This window comes from Xiphophorus maculatus, chromosome 19 (assembly GCF_002775205.1).
Source record: "Xiphophorus maculatus strain JP 163 A chromosome 19, X_maculatus-5.0-male, whole genome shotgun sequence".
Classification (NCBI taxonomy): Eukaryota; Metazoa; Chordata; class Actinopteri; order Cyprinodontiformes; family Poeciliidae; genus Xiphophorus; species Xiphophorus maculatus.
Window position 1 is genome coordinate 27,057,556 of NC_036461.1, and position 22,427 is coordinate 27,079,982.

The 22,427-nt window shown below is 39.6% G+C and overlaps 1 protein-coding gene across 3 annotated transcripts in view; it reads right to left on the minus strand.

Annotated features, from left to right (window-relative positions):
• Positions 1–22,427, minus strand: part of LOC102219109 — a 314,558-nt gene that overhangs the window by 100,201 nt on the left and 191,930 nt on the right. For 2 of the 3 annotated variants that reach the window (XM_023352126.1, XM_023352127.1), the window contains 7 exons: positions 18,884–18,996; positions 18,594–18,796; positions 18,354–18,461; positions 17,258–17,537; positions 13,321–13,650; positions 10,966–11,295; positions 3,064–3,363 (listed from right to left, as the gene is read on the minus strand). In XM_023352126.1, the coding sequence (XP_023207894.1) occupies positions 3,064–3,363; positions 10,966–11,295; positions 13,321–13,650; positions 17,258–17,537; positions 18,354–18,461; positions 18,594–18,796; positions 18,884–18,996 (1,664 nt within the window). The remainder of the gene's footprint in view (positions 1–3,063; positions 3,364–10,965; positions 11,296–13,320; positions 13,651–17,257; positions 17,538–18,353; positions 18,462–18,593; positions 18,797–18,883; positions 18,997–22,427) is intronic. The other variant, XM_023352128.1, reaches the window with a different exon arrangement.

Below are 22,427 nucleotides of genomic sequence, written 5' to 3' on the forward strand. Positions count from 1 at the left end.
ACTTTTTGGCAAGCCACATCATATGTTCGCAGATGGAAAATAATGAATGCATCAAGAAAACACTGTCCCTACTGTGAAACATAGAGGAGGCTTTGTTCTGTATGTTCCGGGGCAGCTTTGCTGCATCTGGCATAGAGTGCCTTGAATCTATGCAACGTATAACTAAATCTCAAGACTATCAAGGGATTCTAGAGAGAAATGTGCTGCCCAGTGTCTCAGTCCAGGGTTTCCCCCAGTGTATTATAAGCCTGGCAGCCTGTCATGCTTTACTAGCCCCCAACCAGGCTAAGCGTTGTTTGTTTTTGTTTTTAGGAAAATAATAATAATAATGCGCTTATTTTATTTCTTTTTAATCAAGCCAGATTGCAAGCTTCTCTGTTGCTCTGAGCATTTCACTGGCGGAGCATATTTATTCCTAAAATATAGATTTATAGAAGATAGGTTTATACTTTCATCATCATCGCTGCTTAATTTCTTTAGTTTACGTCAGCGGGGATCCAGTGTGCCTCCTTTCATTCAAACTGGACACAGGGTGACATGTATGGATATTTACATCAACCCCCTGTGATGACAGAGGATTCTCACAGTTCTCTTTGCAGAACTCTGCATCAAGGTCAGAGTTAAAACCCACCCCATTAGCTCTGGATGCGCAGCTCTATGTGAACCGCAGGAAAGGCTTGTAGTCGCGCTTTCAGGGGTGCGAGTTGAGGGAGTGGTGAGATTGATTCATCTTTGTGAACAAACAATTATGCGGCTTTTACATCTCAACACGCTGCCCAGCGTTTGGCACCGTTTTCCCTGTAAAGTTTATGTATGTGGTCCCAGTTGGCTGGTCCGTTAGTGGTTAATGAGCCAGCACTAATGTAACAGAGAGAAAAATGTGCATGTATGTATATATAAATAAGATGATTGAACTTTACCCAAAATAATAATGACAATATTATGTATTTATAGTGAGATTTTTAATCAATGTATATGTTTAGAATCACCTAGTGGTATTATGGCATACTGCTTGCAATGGGTCCTTCAGGCGCTCTCAGGCTTCCCCCACTAGAATTCTAATGGATGCTGGTGGAGGTAGGTCTGAGTGAGGCAGCTCTACGCAACATTTTTTTACTTAAGGTCATATTTTTCTAGTTCAACATATTCACAAAATATTGTAAGGATATTCAACATCTACGGATATAATTTGAGGCTGCACAGTGAGGCAGTTGGTAGCACTGCTGCCTTGAAGCAAGAAGGTCCTGGGTTTGATTCCCAGCCTAGGGTCTTTCTGCATGGAGTTTGCATGTTCTCCGTGTGCATGTGTGGGTTCTCTCTGGATACTCCGGTTTCCACCCACAATCCAAAAACATGACGGTCAGGTTAATTGGCCTCTCTAAATTCTCCCTAGCTGTGAGGGCGTGAGCGTGTGTGTGCTTGGTTGTTTGTTCTGTCTGTCTCTATGTTGCCCTGTGACAGACTGACAACCTGTCCAGGGTGTACCCCACCTCTTGCACGAAACGTTCACTAAAGATGGGCACCACCACCCCTCCTAACCCCACAAGGGACATTGGTGTACAGAAGATGGATGGATATAATTTGTAAAGTTTTCCCGTGGTTGGGCTGGAAAAATATGACTTTGTGAGTGGTGCTGCGCCAGTTGGTGTTCATGGGCTGATCAGTCATGATACTAACTGTGTCTTCTTTTGCTTTCTGCTTTGAAGGATTTTGGCATGCAGTTTCCAGACACATTTTGAAGAGTGATTGTGCTGTCTTTTACAAGCGGAGGGGTTACGGCTGCAACCCCGGTTCGAATCCAGGTCACAGCACCAGTGTAACCCCTCCGCTAGTCACCTTGTACACAGAGTTTTATGACGCACAACTCAATAGGCAGGACTGATGATCAAGGGTTTTTTTTGTCTAGTGTTGCAGAGTCAGAGGTCTGTGTTAGGGCCCCATTTATGGAGCCCTAACACAGACTTATGGAGCAGAGCCTTATGGAGCTGCTAACTTAATTTGGATTAAACAGAAGTACACATAACTGATATTCATTTTAACTGTATTTTTTTGATTTGTTGTTTTTAATAGCATTTCACAGGCTATATTTTCCCGTAACATCTAATTACCCATTAATATTTTTACATTTCCTGTCAACATAACATCTTTTAATACAAAAACATGGTCCACCACCAGTGGACCACCTCGGCACCCCGACCACCGGGCTTAGCACATTTTCTGGGGATACCCTGCAGTCGAAGGTCATGGGTCTAGCAACGGAATAATGACGCCAAACACACAGCTAAAAACACTGAAGAATGGGTAAGAGGAAAACATTGGACTATTCTGAAGTGGCCTTCTGTGAGCCCTGTTGAGCATCTTTGGAAGGAGTTGAAACATGCCGTCTGGAAAAGACAGCCTTCAAACCTGAGACAACTGAAGCTGTTTGCTTATGAGGAGTGGGCCAAAATACCTGCTGAGGTGCAGAAAGACTTCTGATTGATAGTAATAGAAATCTTTTTACTTCAGTAATTGCCTCAAAAGGTTGTGCAACAAAATATTAAGTATAGGGAATCTTAATTTTTGTCCACGCCTGTTTCATGAGTTTATTTTTTTATATACAATTCTGTTGAAGTATGTTTGAAAAGCAATGTCTAATGGGGATTGTGTTTGAGAGGTGAGGAAGGGGTGCGATAAATTGAATACTTTGATTCAAAATTGTTTAGCAGTTTTTCCAAACCCTGGTCCTCAAGGCATACTGATCTGCATGTTTTCAGATGATTCCAGATGAAATTCACCAAAATCCTGTTAATCAGTCATCAATTGAAATCATGTGTGCTGAATTTGGGAAATGCTTAAACCCTGCAGGGCAGTTCAAACTGTCAGTAATATTTACAAACAAGTAAGAATATGTACAGAAAGCAATCATAACCCACTATTCTTAACAGTGATTGATATAATGCTTAAATTAATATGTGATTAACCCCCGCTCAATAATAAAATGCTCTCACCCAGAGCTCAAAGAGGAGAAGATGAGAGGTACCAACAATTTTGTCCATATCTGTAAGTTACTTTGAAACAGACCTGTGCTGTGTGGCATCTCTTCTCAGATGGAGTGTGACTGAATACACACTGAAGATTCTGCTGTTTTTCTCCTATCCAGGAGTCAGTGTTTTTTCTTTGGAAATCAAAGTCGTCCAAAATACTTTGGAGTTCAGCTTGCTGGGCTGTCTCTAAAACTGCTCCCCAGAGCTGCTCTGTGTGTGCCACCAGCTGCTCCACCTCTGCTTTCCTGCTCTTCTCCAGTTGCTTGCACAGAGTGGCTGATTGCATTTTGAGGTCAAGGAGCTTGGATTCTCCTTCTGATTTGAAACTTATGACATCCTAGGGGGAAAAAAGGGCAAATTTGCTTTTTCAACACTGTTGAAAGTACTTTGGAGAAGAAAAACACATAAAAAATAACTAATAAATTCAAAAGATGTAATTAAAATTATATTTCTATGATTAAGCCAAATTAACAGCTAAGAACTGGTCAAATAAATGGACAAACAAGTCTGCTATAAAACCATAGTGTTTCAGTTCATATTGATAGTTTTCTTAGTCCCTTTGGTGCATTTTTCAAAACAGAATTTAAATTCTCAAAACTACTTGTTGAATTTTCAACTCATTGTGCCACGTGTATATCGAACAAAGACCTTTCCTGTTCGTTTGAACAAGTTTCAACTGATTTTGTATGTTATATAAGTTATCTACAATTCTCTGTTTTTTCCTACACTTACAATTGCTTTTTCATGTTGGTCAAAATGTATTATGGATCTCTGTTGAATTGTCTCACTTTTCACAACATTTAAGCACAATATGCTTTTAACATATTGTGCTTTTTAACATTGAAAATGGTTGAACGAGTTGTCATAATGATTGTTGATTTCAGGATTAGGGTTAGATCAAACTATTTCCATCATGGGGAAGGTGGTTGAGGAATATAAATATCCTGGTGTTCGCCTTGACAACAGACTTGACTGGAGATAAAACAGTGAAGCCTTCTTATAGACGGCTTCAAGAAAGGACAGAGTAGACTGTACTTCTTGAGGATCCTTCAAGATTTGCACGAAGATGCTGCAGATCAGTCTGTTGTTGAGAGCGTCATCTCTTCTGCCGTCATCTGTTGAGGTAGCAGCGTCGGAGCAAAGGACCTTAAAAGGCTCAACAGCCTGATAAACAAGGCTGGTTCTGTTTTTGGGACAACTGTGAAACCTCTGGAGATGATAATGAAAAGAAGGATTCAACATAAAATCACAAATATTATAGACAACCCTGACCATTCCCTTCATGATACTGTCTTGGGAAGGCAGAGTATATTGAGTCAGAGGCTTCTTCAGATTCACTGTAATACAGACCGTATTACAGTGTTTGTGAATTGAATATTTAGTAAGTATAAGCTCATGTACCCGTCAACCTAAGATTGTGTGAATTGTATATTATCCTACAGGTGTACTATGTTGTGCACGTTTCTCTGTAGCCAATAGAATATGTTGTTTTATGAAACTATTAAAATTTTCTGTATATAATACACATCTCAGTTTAAAATATATATATACTGTCTGTTTTTCAGGAGCTGTACCAAAGAACCAAGGACCAGATTCAGAACACCAAAAAATTTTTAAGAAGGGTCAAGGTGGTATTTTATTTTTTAATTTATGTTGTGCATGTGACATCAAATCAGTTTTATACATATCTTTTAATATTATACTTTTAAGCAGTGGCTGGTTTTTAAATGCTGACTTTGCTTGATTTATTATTGGTGCAAATGTCTTTTCTGAAAGCCTGCTGTACTAAAATTGACTCTGTACCATTTTACTTTGTTATGAGAAAAGTTTTATTAATGTCTTTTTTGTACATATGTATAGTACAATAAATGTTGTTTTTTTTTAAATCAGATTTTGTCTTGGATGTTTTAATCTTAATACTGTAAAATTAATAAATTCTTTGCAAAGTGTTTTACATGGTTGTAATTGATTTTCCAATTTGTTACAAGATTGGATTAATCTCCCTAGGAAATGGAAGACAACTGTTTCACATGGATACCTTGAATTTTACTGAAAATTGCTGCCAAATTAGTATGTCCAAAGATTTAACAAAATGATATATAACATTTTATTTTGACATGTGTGCGGAAAGACCACCAAAAATGTTTGCCGAATGTTTCGTGGCATTTCAATTTGATATTTGACAAATGTTGTCTCAGACGTTTAGCGTACATTCAGCTGAAAGTCTGCTGGACATTTAATGTTTCAAATTCTCGCTCCAAAAGAAAGCCGGGTGAGTCAGGCAGGGGAGCCAGCCTGAAACCGGAGCAAGGCAGGGAAGTCAGCTCAGCCCTAAGCAAGTCTCAAGTCAGTTCTGCCAGCTCTCAACACATGGAGCACGGCTGCTTTTATACCTAGGAGGCACTGGGTCTCCTATCAATCAATCAATCAAATTTTATTTGTATAGCACATTTCAGCAGCAAGGCATTTCAAAGTGCTTTACATCATAACAAACACAGAATCACAATGCAATATAGAATCAATCATTAAGTCAAGTTACATCAATAAATTTGTAATTGATTACATTTCAAATACAATTCTAAACAGGTGGGTTTTCAGTTGAGATTTAAAAGAAGTCAGTGTTTCAGCTGTTTTACAGTTTTCTGGAAGTTTGTTCCAAATTCGTGGTGCATAGATGCTGAAGGCTGCTTCTCCTCGTTTGGTTCTGGTTCTGGGGATGCAGAGCAGACCAGAACCGGAAGACCTGAGAGGTCTGGAAGGTTGATACAACAACAGCAGATCTTTAATGTATTGTGGTGCTAAGCTGTTCAGTGATTTATAAACTAACAGTATTTTAAAGTCTATTCTTTGAGCTACAGGGAACCAGTGGAGGGACTTTAAAACTGGTGTTATGTGCTCTATCTTCCTGGTTTTAGTGAGAACGCGAGCAGCAGCATTCTGGATCAGCTGCAGCTGTTTGATTAATTTGTTGGACAGACCTATGAAGATGCTGTTGCAATAATCAATACGACTGAAGATGAACGCATGGATGAGTTTCTCTAGATCTGGCTGAGACATTAGTCCTTTAATCCTGGAAATGTTCTTCAGGTGATAGAAGGCCGACTTTGTGACTGTCTTTATGTGGCTCTGGAGGTTCAGGTCAGAGTCCATCACTACTCCCAGGTTTCTGGCCTGATCGCTAGTTTTCAGTTGTAATAACTGAAGCTGTGCGTTGACTCTAGATCGTTCCTCTTTAGGTCCAAAAATAATAACTTCAGTTTTGTTTCTGTTCAGCTGGAGAAGGTTTTGGCACATCCACACATTTATCTGCTCTAAGCATCTGTTCAGTGATTGGATTGGCTCTGAGTCACCTGGTGACATCGTAATGTAGAGCTGTGTGTCATCTGCATAGTTATGGTAGCTAATATTATTTCCTGCTATAACCTGAGCTAGTGGGAGCATATAAATATTGAATAAAAGGGGTCCTAGGATTGAACCTTGGGGTACCCCACATGTGACCTTTGACCTCTTTGATGAAAAGTTTTCAGTTGAAACAAAGAAATCCCTGTTCTTTATGTAGGATTCAAACCAGTTAAGCACTGGACCGGAGAGTCCGACCCAACTCTCCAGTCGATTCAGTAATATGTCATGGTCAACAGTGTCAAAAGCTGCACTGAGATCCAACAGAACCAGCACTGTGGTTCTGCTACAGTCCGTATTTATATGGATGTCATTGAACACTTTTACGAGGACGATCTCTGTGCTGTGGTGAGCACGAAAACCAGACTGGAAGGAGTCAAAGAGGTTGGTTATAGTTAGGAAGCTAGTTAATTGTTTACACACAGCTTTTTCAATAACTTTGCTGATGAATGGGAGGTTGGAGATCGGCCTGTAATTCTGCATTAGTGATTTGTCCAGATTGTTCTTTTTTATAAGTGGTTTGATTACTGCTGTTTTCAGAGCCTGGGGGAAAACGCCTGATGAGAGCGATGAGTTTACTATTTGGATCAGATCAGCAGCAATAACAGGCAGGACTTTCTTAAAGAAATGTGAGGGTAAAACATCCAGACAGCAGGAACTGGAGCTTATTTGACTTATAATTTCCTGTAGGGTTTTATAATTAAGTAGTTGAAATTGGGTCATTTTTCCTGTATTTGTTTTGTTTGGGCAAAGCACTGGTACTGACTTTATAGTGGATGTACAGATTAATGCTCTGATTTTTTGAATTTTCTCTGAAAAGAAGCTGGAAAACTGGTTGCAGGCGGCAATACATTGGAATTCAGGCGGTAACGTCACAGGAGGGTTTGTGATTCTGTCAACTGTTGCAAATAAAGCTGGAGCATTGTTAATGTTTTTGTTTGACATCTGCAAAGAAAGCCTCTCTTGCATGTTTTAGTGTTAAATGATAGTTACGTAGTCTTTCTTTATAGATGTCACAATGAACGTGGAGTTGAGTTTTACGCCATTTTCGTTCTGCCCTGTGGCAGAGTTGTCTTGCAGATCTAACTGTTTGTGTATTTCTCCATGGAGATTTCTTTTTACCAGACACAACCTTCATTTTAATTGGGGCAATGGAATCAATAATATCTGAGACTTTAGACTGAAAATCATTTACCAACTTATCTACATCATTACAGCTTAAGGGTGAGGAAGAAGAGTAGATTTGATTAAAAGTTTCTGCTGTGTTTTCAGTGAGAGAACGTTTTGTGATGGTTGCTGTTTGTCCAAGTGGGTTAAAAGATAAAGAACTGTCAAAGATAACAGCGAAGTGATCCGACAGGGCGACATCAGTTACAGAGACATTGGAAATATTCACACTCTTACTGATAACCAGGTCCAGTGTGTGTCCTTGAGTGTGTGTTGCTTGTTTGACATGTTGTGTTAGACAAAAAGTCTCTAAAATATTAGCAAGCTTTTTTGCCCCTCTGTCTTGGGGGTTGTCAACATGAATGTTGAAATCACCGACAATTATTAAACAATCATAATCAATACATATAAGAGATAGAAGTTCATTCAAGTCAGTAAAGAAATTTTCCACAAAAGTTGGAGTTTTGTATAGAGTTACAGTCAAAGTTCGTTTGTGGCCTTTAACCTCAATTCCAAGATACTCAAAAGAGGTGAAGTGACCCAAAGAGATTTTACTACAATTTATGGTATTCTTAAATATTGAAGCCACGCCTCCTCCTTTTTTGTGTTTTCTATTCTCACTGAAGAAATTGTAGTTAGGAGGCGCAGATTCAATTAGTATGATCGATTCATTATTATCATTCAACCATGTTTCTGTCAGAAACATAACATCGATATTATGCTCAGTGATGAAATCATTAATTAATAGAGCCTTAGCACAGAGAGATCTGGTATTTAAAAGAGCTAGTTTAAGTGACTTGGAGGCCAAGAAATCTTCAGTCTGAGGTTCCTTTAGGCAGGGGATCAGTCTGATGTTTGAATTAGGTCCCCTATATTTTATGTTTCTGTTTCTTGTAGATTTTCTTGTAGTGATCCGGACAGGTAATGTCCTGTTCTGCAGTGCCGAGGGGCCAGACACATTCTGGAGCAAGAAGGGTGTAAAGATAAAATCTGGACTCCGGCCTCAGACCTCAGAAACGCAGAGTGATGGATCCTCTGGGACGTTAGAGTCAGGTGGCTTAAATGAAGTGAGGTCTGCTACGTGAGCGCTAAGAAGAGATGTCCCAAGTACAACCTGTTGATTCATTCCATCTGTAAATTTAAGAAACTCCAGTCCAGAAGACATTTCTCCATGTGTATCTTGTGAATCCTGTGAATGAGTGGGTGAGCAGAGAGGGAGGGGAGAAGGAGGAAGGGAACCAGTCGCTCCGTCTCCAGTCGATGTTATATCAGCTGTTTTTGCCTGATAAGCCGACGGTTCCTTCCTAGTCAGAAATCCTTGAGCCTGTTCTTCTGAAGCGATGATCACGTTGCTGTCCTTGTTGATAAAGTGAAAAAGATTTGCAGTGAGCAACTTTATCCCATGTTTATTAAGATTGCGTCCGCTTCTTCCAAAGAGGTGAAAGCACTGCCAATAGATCCAGAGGTTATCGATGAAGGTCACTGAGCTGGCAGAGCAGGTTTTAATCAGCCATTTGTTTATCATGTCCAGCCTGGAGTGTTTTTCGTCTCCCCATTGAGGTGATGGAATTGGACCACTGAGAAATAACTTCATTTTTAACTTTCCCATAGTGTTCAGTAGAATATTAAAGTCCTTTTTCAGAATCTCAGATTTCTGCTTTGCCACATCGTTGGCTCCAACATGCACAACTAAGGACTCAATATCTGGCTGATCAGTGGTTAGCGAAAGAACTTTACGAGTTAAATCAAATACAGTGTCACCAGGAAAATAAATTACTCTCATTTTCTTGGGATTGCAAACGTGACTGATTCCATTTACTGCCTCATGTCCAACAATAAGCACTTTTGGCATACCTTTCGTTTTCCTGGTGGCCGCTTTGTCCTTTGGAGCTTTGGGGGGTGGATGTGTTAGACTTGCCTCACTGTTGATGTTTGAAAGCGAGGTTTCACTCAGAGGCTCAGGCTGGAGTACAGAAAATCTATTTTTCAGTGGGATTCCCACAGAGTCAGAATGTTTTGAGGCTCGGGCTGGTCGCTCTGTCCTTGGGAGCGGGGTCGGTGGAACCGTTTTGGTTGCAGCTGCTTGTTTGTTTTTCTTTGGTGGAGCAGGTGTTGAGGTTGAAGGTGGGTTTCGGCTCAGAGCCGGCCACGCTGATTCGTCCAGGTGAGGGGTTCTTCCTGTCAGTCGCCTCATCGGATCTGCGGTGTGAGACGTTTGCTTCGGCTTGGCACCCAGAGCGTTCCAGGGTGAGCTGCTTGATGCGAGGCGTACGGCCTCTCCGTTGATTTGAGGAAGAGTTGTCTGATTTCCACAGTTAGCGTTGATTTCAAAGTTAACCTCCAGCTGTTTGATCTTCATTTCTATAGACTGAAGTCGTTGTATAATACTGCAATGTCCTTGGGGTCGGCCGGAGGCATTTTGTCCTGGTTCAACTTGGAGATGAAGTTGGTAAAGTAAGGTAAAAATAAAAGTAAGAAAATCCCCCAGTCCTTAGGTTTGTAGTAATCCAGTTATGACGTTGAAAATGTGAATATAACTATAAAAACTGTCACTTTAAAAGTAGCTCAGGCGAAGTTATCAGTAAGGACGGGAGAGAGCAGGACAAGCTGTTGCTCCTTCAGCTGCCAGACAGTTCTCCCTTCGAGAACTAGGTAGGATCTTGGCTGCCACTACTTCATGTGTGCCTCGGAAAAGAATAATTAATAATAGACTGATCACTCCATGTAAAAGGGAGGGGAAACAGATAATTTCTTCACTGTTGAAGATGCAGAAACTGTATTAAGCTTTTATGCTGCATGTCAAACATCAGATATATAACCCTTCAAGATGCTTTACAAGGGTTGTTCTACCCAAAGGGAATTTATCTGCGTCCTCCTCATAGGCAAATCACCTCCAAACAAGACTAACATTTGCCCTTCAGACTAGTGAAGAGAGGTGTTGAGTGTCAGTGAGAGGTTATTAACCAATCTGGGGAGACGAAAATGGTTCAGTTTGTATTGATTTTGAATTAACTGATTAGCTTTGATTAAAAAAAATCTTTTCAATTATACTTTGACAACCTTATCCACAACTGACATCTGTCACTATTAAATGAAAACCTAGTACCAGAGCACTAAACAAAATTTGAAGCAGTTGGAACAGTGTCAACAGTATCCAATATTTGAATCTAAATCAAGGAGTGAGGAAAGTCGTGTTACCTAATTATCACCCTAGTGTTGATATGAACATTACAACACTACTAGTTAACCAGCAGTTTAGAAAATGTTTCCATGGGTAGCCTCTAAAAGCTTTAGTAGCAAAATTACTGGTAGCACATATGATGCACACTAAATACAAACAAAATCAAATACAAAATAACTCAATCTCACTTACCTGAACAATCTGCCACTGCTCCTCAAACTGCATGTGACCACCCAGGCTCAATAGTTTCTGGCTCAGCTCACTCATCCAGGACTGGAAGCTTTCATCCAGAGTTCTGAAAGACTTGAACTCCCTCTCAAAGCCAGCTTGGCTCTCTGCTTGCTCTGCAGCCACTTCAGCATCATGTAAAAGATTCTCCCACTGCTCCTCAGCGTGTTTGACAGCACTACAAATTTCTTTCCTCTTGTTCCCATCTGAGCACTGGTTCTCACTGATGCTCTGGTATTGTTGCCTCAAATCATGCAGCTTTGACTCTCCATAAGGTCTGGAGCTCAGAATAGCCTAAACAAAGGATAAACACACTATATCTAAATATTTAATCTTAAACAGTATTGTATTATATATATGTCACCAGGATTTTGAATCTAAAATGCCCATAAAAATTTTAATATTGTATATTTGTGCTTACGTTTTTAGTCTTCAGAATACATTTTTAACAAAAAATATTGCATTGTCATTATTTCTACATGGTTGAAATTTAATGTGTTATTTTCACTTCAAGTTAAAAATTCGGATTTCTATCTCAAAGTCACATTTGAAAATAGCTGTTGTGCAGTTTAACTTTTCAGTGTTAAAAAACATTGGCGTATAAAAAAATTTACATTTCCAAATTTAAACGCAATATTTTCAGTCTCCTCAGATTCATCTGCCTCAATTTCATTATAAATTCAGTGCAAAAAAGGCAAGGTTACTTCAGGTCATTTGAATGATTTGTACCCTAAGTAATCTTAGGGTGGACTTATTTGACAATGAAGATATGTGGTAAATCAGTGTATTGGGAGTTGAGTGATTGTTGGGGCAGACAATGTATGCTTTGTGCTTGGAACTTGCTTCCTGAAAAACAATTTGTCATCAAAATAATTGTGGTGTTTGTTGTCTTATGGTAAAATTTCTATATGGTGAAGTAAGATTTGCTCAATGTACGCAGTTTTGCACACCAAAAAGTAAAATAAGTATGTCAATAAAGTTAACAAACTGGGAAATGTAAAATACTACATAAAGTTGCTATTGGTTTGCTAAAAAGATGTCAGATTTGGTACAAGTAGAATGTCTTTTCAAAATACAGGACCACGATGGGGAAAGAAGAATGGTTTTAAAAAGTAATATGTTGATCCTGCATATTGCATTAGCTGTTAACCCAATTTAGTACATGAACCAAGTCACGCATGCCAAGTGTACCAAGTTATGCTGTAAGGTAATGTATGAAACTTCATGAGCAAAAACACTGTTACATAAAAAAAAGCATTAACTCACCGTTAAGTTATCATTAGCTTCCAGGACCGCGTCGGTGATAGTTTTCCTTCAATACGAGTGCCGCCACACAAGCCTGAAGCTTCAAAGCGTAACAAAGCGTAACTGGATTGGTTGAGTGTTGGAATCTGACATCCTTTGCTTCTGTCTATGACTTTAAGTAACCTTGCCTTTTTTTGATGCTGAATTTCACTGAGTGAAATTGAGCCAATTGAATCTGAGGAGACTGAAAATATTACTTTTGAATTTTGAAAAGTACATTTTTTTATATGCCTAAATTTTTAACACGGAAATGTGTGTCTGATACGGCAGTAGCACATCCACGGACAAGAAGGAGCTCCAGAGGCTTGTTAGGGCAGCAGAGAGAACCATAGGCTGCCCCCTCCCCACTATGGAACAGATTTATACTTCCAGGCTCCACAAGAAAGTTTTGGACATTTTAAATGACTCTTCACACCCTGGCCATGGTCTCTTCCAGCTGCTGCCATCAGGCAAGAGATACAGAGCAATAAAAACCAGGACAAATCGCCTAAAAAACAGTTTTTACCCGATGGCAATCATGGCACTAAATTCAAAGGCATAAGAACTTCTGCTCTTGACACCACTTTGTTAAAAATGTAAATTCTGTTGCGACACCTCCAGGCGCTGCAACCATCTTCTGATGTCTATTTATTTCTCATTTTGTACTATTTATTTCTTTATCTTTGTATATTATGTATATACACATAACCTGCATCTTAACTCGAGTCGAGCAAATCTCAATCTCGTTGTAATCTGTTGATGACAATGACAAATAAATCTTATCTTAAGCTGAAAAATGGCTATTGAAAATATGATCACTTTCAAATACTATTATGAATTTTTAATTTGAACTAAAAATACCTAATTAAATTTCAACCATGTAAAAATAGTGACTATACAAAAAATGTTTAGGTTAAAAATGTATTCTGAATATATTTTAGCCCCGCGAAAGTAAACACAAATATAAAACATTAAAATTTCAGGGGTGTTTTTAATTCAAATTCTCAAAATGTTTCACAGGGAAGTCCAACACACCTCTGAAATTTTGAGTTTTTCTTCAACTTCCATGTTAGGACCCAGAGAAGCCAAAATATCACACTGGTTTTTGATCCAGGACTCCAAATTTTCAGTGTGGATTTGGAAAGTGTCTAGCAGTTTTTCTAACCTGACCTTTGTTTCTGCCTGATTGAAGGCCTCCTCAGCAGCCTGAAGGGCATTCCTCCATTGATCCTCCATCTCTCTAACCAGCAAACAAAAATCATGTTTCCTCCTGACATCTATGTCCTCTTGCTCACACAGCTTTTCCATTGCTCCAAGGAGACTGTTGATTTTAGAGTCGCCTTCTGGTCTGGAGCTTAGGACAGCCTGGAAAAAACAAGAAGGTATTGATAGAGCCATAAACCAGTAATGTTACACATTTCAGATTAAAATTGCCTTTTAATTGCCATGAAGAGAGCTGTACATGAGGGGTTGTATTAATGTTGAGTCCTAAAACATTTTCTTTAACCTTCTGCCTCCTGTAAGACCCCAATCATAAACATTTTAAAGTGGGATGTTATTGCAACCTGATGTGGAAAAATTACAATTAGGTTACACCTGCTAGTTGTATTGCTATATGTTTATTCTAAGTTCTGTATATTCCCACCAAGTTAAAGCTGTTTGGGCTACATGCACAAGGTTTGACGTTGTTTTTCCCCAGCTGCATGGGAACCAGTCTGATTCCCAGGCTTTGGATCCCTTATCCCTTTGTACAAAACTCATGTGTTGTCTCTGCCTGGCAGAGCTTTCCGTTTCAGACTTGCTTCATTATTGACTGTCCTGTGAGCTCTCTGAGTTGTGCACAATTCATGAATAAACCTGATTGAGTGATTTTACCTGAACAGTGCTTGGAAATAGTTTTTTTCCATGACAAACCACAAACTTAAAAATCATTTTGCCGTGTAAGATTAACACAAATTCGTATAATAATGATTAAGGTTAAAGAGACTTATACAAAATCTGAAAAGTGTGGCACGCATAATTAATCAGTCCCTTTTACTCTAATTGACATGTTTGTTTACTAGACTCTAGTGCAGAAACAACTACAAACGCCACACCAGCAAACGGTAAGTTCAAATTTATTTGTGACCAGCAGCGGGGGAGTCGGGGGGGCAGACAGGTGGACGGCGCATCCACTGGGGGTCGATGGGTGGTCAGGCAGGCGAGCGCGTTGAGCGAGGGGGGGGGATCCAGCAACGAAGGCGGACGGACAGGAAACGGAGCCAGGCAAGAGACGGGGAACAGCTGTGAGCAGGAGCCGCGTGGAGCCGGACGAGAGGCCAAACCAGACCCTCTTACAGACCAGGAACGAGGATTACTTCAGGCCAAGGAACGAGGACTCTTTGACCAGGAACGAGGACTCACTGGAAGTGTAGAACCATCTGGCAGCGCTATCAGGATCCGGCTTCTATAAAACCGCTCCTCCTGATGAATAGATGAGCTCCAGCTGGCCGCTCCTGTCCGACACGCCCTGCAGGAGAGAGGGTAGGAGACAACACACACTCACAGCACCGCTTCGTGGACATGACAGTACCCTCCCCCTTAATGGACGCCTCTTGGCGGACAACTAGAGGTAGAAGGAGATGACCTCGCAAATGAAGAGATGAGATCAGGGTCCAAAATAAAGGAACGGGGAATCCAGGACCGATGTTCTGGTCCATACCCCTCCCAGTCCACCAGATATTGACGGCCACGTGATTCTCACAGTCTCTCCTCCACCATCCAGGTGCGACAGTGCCCGTTGCAGCAGGAAGATGACGGCATCGTCCACTCCTAAGTGGGGCTGGTAGGCAAATTGCAGGGGGTCTAGAAACGTCCTCACCCGAGGCCTCAGCTGGGCCAGGACCAGTCTCTCCATGATCTTCATCACATGAGATGTGAGAGCAACTGGTCTGTAGTCCTCTGGGTCGGCTGGCCTTGGCTTCTTGGGAACAGGAATCACATGTGATGTCTTCCACCGCAGCGGGACTCTCTCCAGCCTCAAGCTCAGGTTGTACATGTGTGCCAGTACAGGGGCCAGCTGGATGGAGCAGGTCTTCAAGATCCGTGGTGTAATGCCATCAGGTCCTGCAGCCTTCCCCTGGTGTAATCGCTCCAACTGTCTCTCAAACTGGCCTGTAGTCACCGTTAGCTGGGGGTAGGTGTTGTTGTCTGCAGTGGAGATGGGGGAGGAGGGGGAGATGGGGGGCTGAAGGAGAGGTGGTGTGCTGGAGAATGCCGGTAGGTGGATTGAACAACTTGGGGCAGTGTGGATGTGTGGGGGGCTGGTGGTGGTATGGGAGTAGCAGGAGGTGAGCTGAACCTGTTGAAAAACTGGTTGAACTGGTTTGCTCTGTCCCGGCCCCCAGATATCTGTGTGTCCTTCCCCTTCATTCCAGCGATGTTCTTCATTCCTTTCCACACATCTCTCACACTGTTCTGCTCGAGTTTGGACTCAAGCTTCCTCCTGTAGTTGTCCTTGCATGTCCTCAGTGTCTCTCTGAGTTCACGCTGAACTCTCCTCTGCTCCTCCTTATCTCCTGACCTGAAAGCCATCTTCTTTTTGTTTGAAAGTGCCTTCAGGTCACTGGTATTGCGCAATAACATAAGTAATTTTCACTATCAGTAATGTTGTGTCTACCAAAGGATTCCTCTGGTCATTATCTTTCATTAGAGCCCTCACTGATGACTGTATATTGAAGCACTGAGAAGTTACAGTCATTTGAAGTTTGTATATCAGATGTGGTCCAAGTGTGCCATTTGGAGAAAACTTGTACATCCTCAAAAAATAAACATGTCCAAAATGACATTTCTTTTTTGTGCTATTTTGATCAGTCTTCGAATCCACAAGCAGAATACTTTATTATACAGAGTTATTGTATTTCCGAGTCCATACATTCAACACTCAATGTGCATTTACAAGAAATAAAAATGAAAAATCTGGGTGAAGCAAAATTTTAAAACAATTTTTGTGTTACAAACGTAATAGCTACAAACTACTTACAGTTAAAGTATTTTTGACTGAAAAATTGAAAATTTAGCTTGTTATCTTCATAAAGAGACCAAGCTTTTGTTGATTTAATTTGGACCCATTTAAACCTTTTTAGGCGTTTTTGGTGATTTATGGGGTGAGGGTTAAGGGGTCTCCCTGGTGGTAGTAACAACCTTTTCCACATGTCAATGTTCTTCTTAGGCCCCTAATGAGCCATTATTGGAACCTGGTGCGTTAAACCAGGGAGAGACCTAAAACACTCAGGATGCCGGACCTCGAGGACCGACTTTGGACACCCCTGGGTTAAACTGACTGAAGATGAATACATAAATTAAAAACTAGAGTATAGACTTTTTTTTAAGTGTTTTTGCATAATTTTGCCCAGGTTAACTTAAAAAGTGTGCTATTAATGTTATAGGTTAATTTCTATAACATTAAAAGTTATAAACTACAGAAAAGTAATTGTTAGGGATGTACAAATATAAAAATTTGGGCCAATGTTGATATCCAATATTAATACTGCTATTATGTCAGTATTTAACAGTATTTTACTTTATAAACATTTTTATTTGATTAATCATCAAAGTAATCAATATATATTACTTGACTAACAAAATAATCGTTTCGAACAACCATAGTTGGAAGGTTAGACCCTGAAATGTTATTTCCTTTTGGAAGCTGTTGTAATTCTCTCAGCAGTCTCACATTGATGAAACAGAAATAAGTCTTCCATTTGAGTATTAACAACCCACAATTCTGCCAAGCTCAAATATTTTCCTTTTACAATTTTTAAGCAATTATGTTTAGCGGCATTATGAAGCTGCATTACATTGTCTTTTTCAGTAAAACAATCACCAAAAACAAGATGACCAGTCATACATAACAGAAAAGTGAAAAAATGTGGAGTGTACAAATACAAGATAAGAAATGGGTGTTTTACTGAATATATCAGGTTCCACTGACCAGTGCTTTATGCTTCATTTCCTCCATGTTGTTGTCTTTGCTAGGAGAGGTCCTTGGTTGTGTAAGGTCACTAATCCAGGTTCTGATGCTCTCTGCCTGGGAATTGAACCTGTTGTATTCCTCGTCCAGGACACTCTGGGCTGTAGCCTGTTTATGTAGCCGAGTCTCCAAATTTCTGTAGCGCTGTAACAAGTTGTCCCCGTCTTTCAGGATGTTTTCAGCTCTTACCCCCTGCCTGCGTATTGATGCCAAAAGCTCACTGAGGGCTACACCTCTAACACTAATGACAAAGAAACATAAGGCAACATGAAATGATTGAAAAAGATAAAAGTATAAAATATGTAGAAAAGTAATTTCATGACATTACTTATAGAAAGTGCTGTCTAAGTGTTGTTATCTTTCTTAGATGGCAAAAGTTAGCAAAATAATTTTTTTGCAGTGGTGTACAGTCAGAATAGTAGTCCCTAGAAATCCGCCCTAATAAAAAGGCTTTTATTAGGGTAAGACTCGATGGTTTTAGAGATTTTCCGGACAAATCTCTGAGAATCGTTTGGTGAATAGAATGAGACTGTTTCTACCTTGAGTCTCCCTGATCAGGATCAGCTGATCACAAACTAGAAATGATATAATTCTGATCATGAATTAAGGGTGGGGAATAGAACTTGTTTTTAGGGTCTAATAATAAATGTCTAAATTTGACTACCTTTTTTAGGAGTGCACAAAAAGTTTGTGACCTAATGGAGTAAAGGACATATGGTGTAATTTGTTCCAGTCAGTTTAGTTTCATTTGTGGATGGCTCGGTCTCCTAACCTGCAGAAGTTTTGACTATAGTATATTTTCAGTGATGCAGAAAAGGGCCCCTCTGTGAACTAGTGGTATTTGTAAAATTGTTTTATCTTACTAGAAACATTTCAGGTTACATTTCTAAATTATCTAGGCAAAAGTACTAGGAGATAAAGAGAAAAGCAGTAAGTAACAAGAAAAAAACTACATAATCTTGTACAATGATGTTCCAGCCTTCCAAAGGCAGTGCTGACTTTGTTCCTGTTAATTCTGCATGTGAACAGCTTTAGCTGTGTTAATAAAGAAAGTCACCTCTCATCCTGAAGTTCTTTGAAGAGAAGCTTCACATTTTCTGGCACCACCGATTGTTTTTCTTTGTCTTGCAGCCACTCACAGAGGTTTTCATGTTGCTTCTGTAGCCTGGATTAGGATCAAACTAATCATTTGTAAGTTGTTTCTCAAGTTACAATGTATTCAAGAAATAATTTCAAGTAGTAATTGAATACTAGTTTGGATCAAACTAGTATTCAAGAAATTGTTTGAGGAACTTACCGATTTAAGTCATCAAGGAGAGACTCCATTTGCTCCTGTCTGTTTTGGCAGTGGGCTCTAAATGTAGCCACTTCCTCCTGCTGCTCCTTCAGCCAATTGATAAACTCTGAGAGTTGCTGAGAAGAAACTTGCTGTTTAGCTCTCTCCAGCTGATCATTGAGCTGCCTCAGATGTCTCTCTGTATCTTCTGACATTAAGAATCCCTGGTGGATAGAGGACACACAAGATTCTTTAGCTACCCACCCTTTCCTCTTTACAGCATCTAGGCACCATCTTATTCATTCTCTTACAGTTAGTTTTTGCAAAGATGTTTCCACATCTGATCTGCTCTCAGGGGTCTCAAAGCACTCATTGACAGACAGCTGCAAATCCTGGAACCATTCCTCAAACAAATCTCTTTCATCTGGGGAAAAAATAAATCAACATAGGAAGCAAGATAGTCAGGCAGTATCTCCCCGATATCAGTAACACTCTGCAGATCAGATGGTCTGTGTTCGATGTCAACATGAGTGGTCCCCAAATTATGGTTTTAATCAGACAAACTGGGGGCAGAGAGGATTGTAAATCACCTAAAGTTACCTTGTAGTTGAAGTTGGGGTTAAAGTAGGCTTTCTGTTCTCACAAATGAGTATGATTTCTAATGTAGTTTAGCTCTGTTTGGCACTTGGCAGCTACTAGTGCAATCAATGTTCCATCTAAGTGAGAGACTAATCATAATGAGTGTCACAGTTAACCTTTTGGTCTGATTTCCAAAGAAACAATTTGACTTAATACCCTGTGATGTCAACAGGTTTACAGTCCCTTCGAGGGTACTCGACCTGCCAGAAATGTTACTTCTATGTTAGATGTATCAGCTTCTAAGAAGAGCTTCTAAGTGGACCAGCCAATGGTCTTTCCACAATGAACCCAACATAGTTGGAATTTGATGGACCACACTTTGGTAGATAGAAGTGGCATGCAGTCAGGAGGAGCAGAATCAGCACTAATAATTATAACAGAAAATCAATCTGTTTAAATTTGTTGTCTGTAAGATTTCATCATCTTATGGTCAAATATGCATTTCCTGTTCAAATACATAGAAGAAGTAGGCAGTGATGTGCTAGGCCTCACCTTTAGTGGTGCTGTGTCACAGACAGTAAGCACGCAGTTAAAGCATGCTCATCTCTGTATCTTTATAACACCAATATACATGTTAGATTACACATGTTGATGCTCCACAGTCTGTCTATATTTATTAATGAATGTCTGTGACATATTTAGTCTCTGATCAGCCATAAATTAGCAGTGAAAATGTGCAGGATGAAGCAGAAAGTGCTGTACCTTATTGATAGGAGGAATGCTCAGCCACATTCTTCTAAATATTGAAAAGACTGAAAATAACCAGAGCAAAAACTAAAAATACTATCGAAACACAAAAGTTCCAGTACAACTCTTCTTCTTGGCACTTGGTGAAGCAACCAGATTTTTAAAGGCGAAAAAAAGCTGAAGTTCCGAGGGTGTTAGGTATAAGTTCGCAAAGGCCACAGGACGGCCTGGTGACAAAGAAGCCTGGAGCTTAGTGGCCAGCGACAAAGGAGCCAAGAGTCTAAGGGGGCACCTGTGGAGGTGCAGGAACCTTGCAGTTACAAACCTTAGTATTAAAGAGTGGATATTATACTTTCTGAGCTGAATTTCATGTTATAATGTTATTCTGTCATCACAAATATATCTGATGTGACACTTTGATTCTTTGATGCTTGTTTGAAAAATCCTTCAATCATTGTGGCAGTCATTTAGACTGCCTTGGAGCTTTGTCTGCCAGACAAGCTTCTGACTAACAGAGTACCCCTCTGCATACTCACTGAGCGCACTGAGCTCCTCAGACTAGCTGCAGCAGCAATTAAGCAAACACCTGGTGGAACTGCACATCTGGTGAGCTCATCAGTAAAAAGCAACTGCTCCTAAGAACAGTTGTAAAGCTTGGCTGACAAAGGTGGTTGGAGCAGAGCAGGAAAAATAAAAACATATATCGCAATTGGAAAAGGCGGATTTGGGCATAAACTGGTACGTGAATGGTTCGAAATGGAGATAGGAAATGTGGAAGACATGAATTTTGAAGGGTGGATGCCAGTGGAGAGATGAAGAGGGAGAGGATGTGGAAGAAATAAAATAGATGAAGGAAGGAAATTGGTGATATTCAAGGCAGTAAACAGGAACTGGAAGGAAGTAGTTCAGAAGAAGACAGGATAGTTAGGAGGAAAGTTGTGAGGGAGGAATCTAAAATAATATTAAAACTTAAGAACGAGGAAGAACAAGATAACATCAGCCCCATTGTGGTATCAAGAGAAATTAAAAAGAAATTTGGAGATGTTGAAATAGTAAAGATTTTGAGAAATGGAAACTTATTGGTAGTTAGTAAAAATGAAGAACAAAAGAATAAGTCTTTAAATGTGGATAATATTTGCAAAAAAACTGTGTTGGAAAAAAAAATCATGGAAGAAAAAAATTATTTATGGGATCTAGATGAAGATCTTGATAAAATTAAGAGAAATATTGTAGGTGCAAAAGTGAATAACTTGAAAAGATTGTCAAAAACAATGAATAGAGAAAACGTAGGAAATGTGTGAATCGCCATTGAATTTGAAGAAAAAGAGTTGCCACAAAACATCCAAATAGGTTATCTCAGTTTTCAGGTCAGAACTTATATCCCTAAACCACTTCATTGTTTCAAATGTCAAAGGTCACAAAGGACACATAGCAGCAGTTTGTAAAGGGAAGCAGAGATGTCCAAAATGTGTTGAAGATCACAAGTTAGAAGAATGTAAAGAAGAAGCACAAGAAAAATGTTGTAACTGTGGAGAGAAACATAGAGTTACATATGGAGGATGTGTAGTAAGGAAGAGGGCAAAATTAAAACAAGTAAAAACATAAGCTATGCAGAAGCTGTTAAAATGTGAAGGAACAGAAAACAAGAGATTAAACAAACAGCAAGTCAAATTCCACAGCAAAGCAAAGTACAGTCAGAAGAAAATATCACAACATCAGTTGAAAAACTAGTATTCGCAGCATATGTTATCAACTGTACTGACCAAGCCAAGCATAAAACTGAGAAGATCAAAATAATAGTGAGAGGAGCTGAAAAGATTTGGGGTTTAAAGAGGGATCATGGGAGAACATAAAGAAAAAGTTGGAGGTAGATGGGAGACCAGGACCATCAGGTGAAAGTAGTTCATGTTAATATTACAATGGAATGCAAGAAGTTTAATTGCTAACGGACAGGAACTTCAAGGTTATATTGATAGTCTTGAAGAACAACCCAAAATTATTTGTGTTCAGGAAGCATGGTTAAAAACATAAGATTTTGTGATTAAAGGATATGATGGTGTAAGAAGAGATGGACAGTAGGGAGGTGGAGGAGGACGTGGAATATTTATAAAGCAAGAGACACAATATCAGGTATTAGGGAAAGGGAAAGAACTTGAATATATAGTAATTGAGATATGGGAACAAGAAAGTACATTTAAAATAATAAATTTTTATAATCCATGTAAAACATTATCAATTGAAATAATGGAAGAGTTACCTGAATATTTGGAAGGGAAAGTAACTTGGTGTGGGAATTTTAATGAAAATAGTACATTGTGGGGTAAATGTAATGATAAAAACAGACAAGTTATAGAAGAATTCATGGAAATGAAAAATCTTGTATTAATGCTATTGGTCCCATCATGTATTAATGATGGGAGGGGAACAATAATCAATGTAAGAACAGGGATGAAATCAGTTATTGATTTAACAATTGTCTCAAATGTTTTAGCTGGTATTTGTGAGTGGTTCACTGATAAAAATTTAACA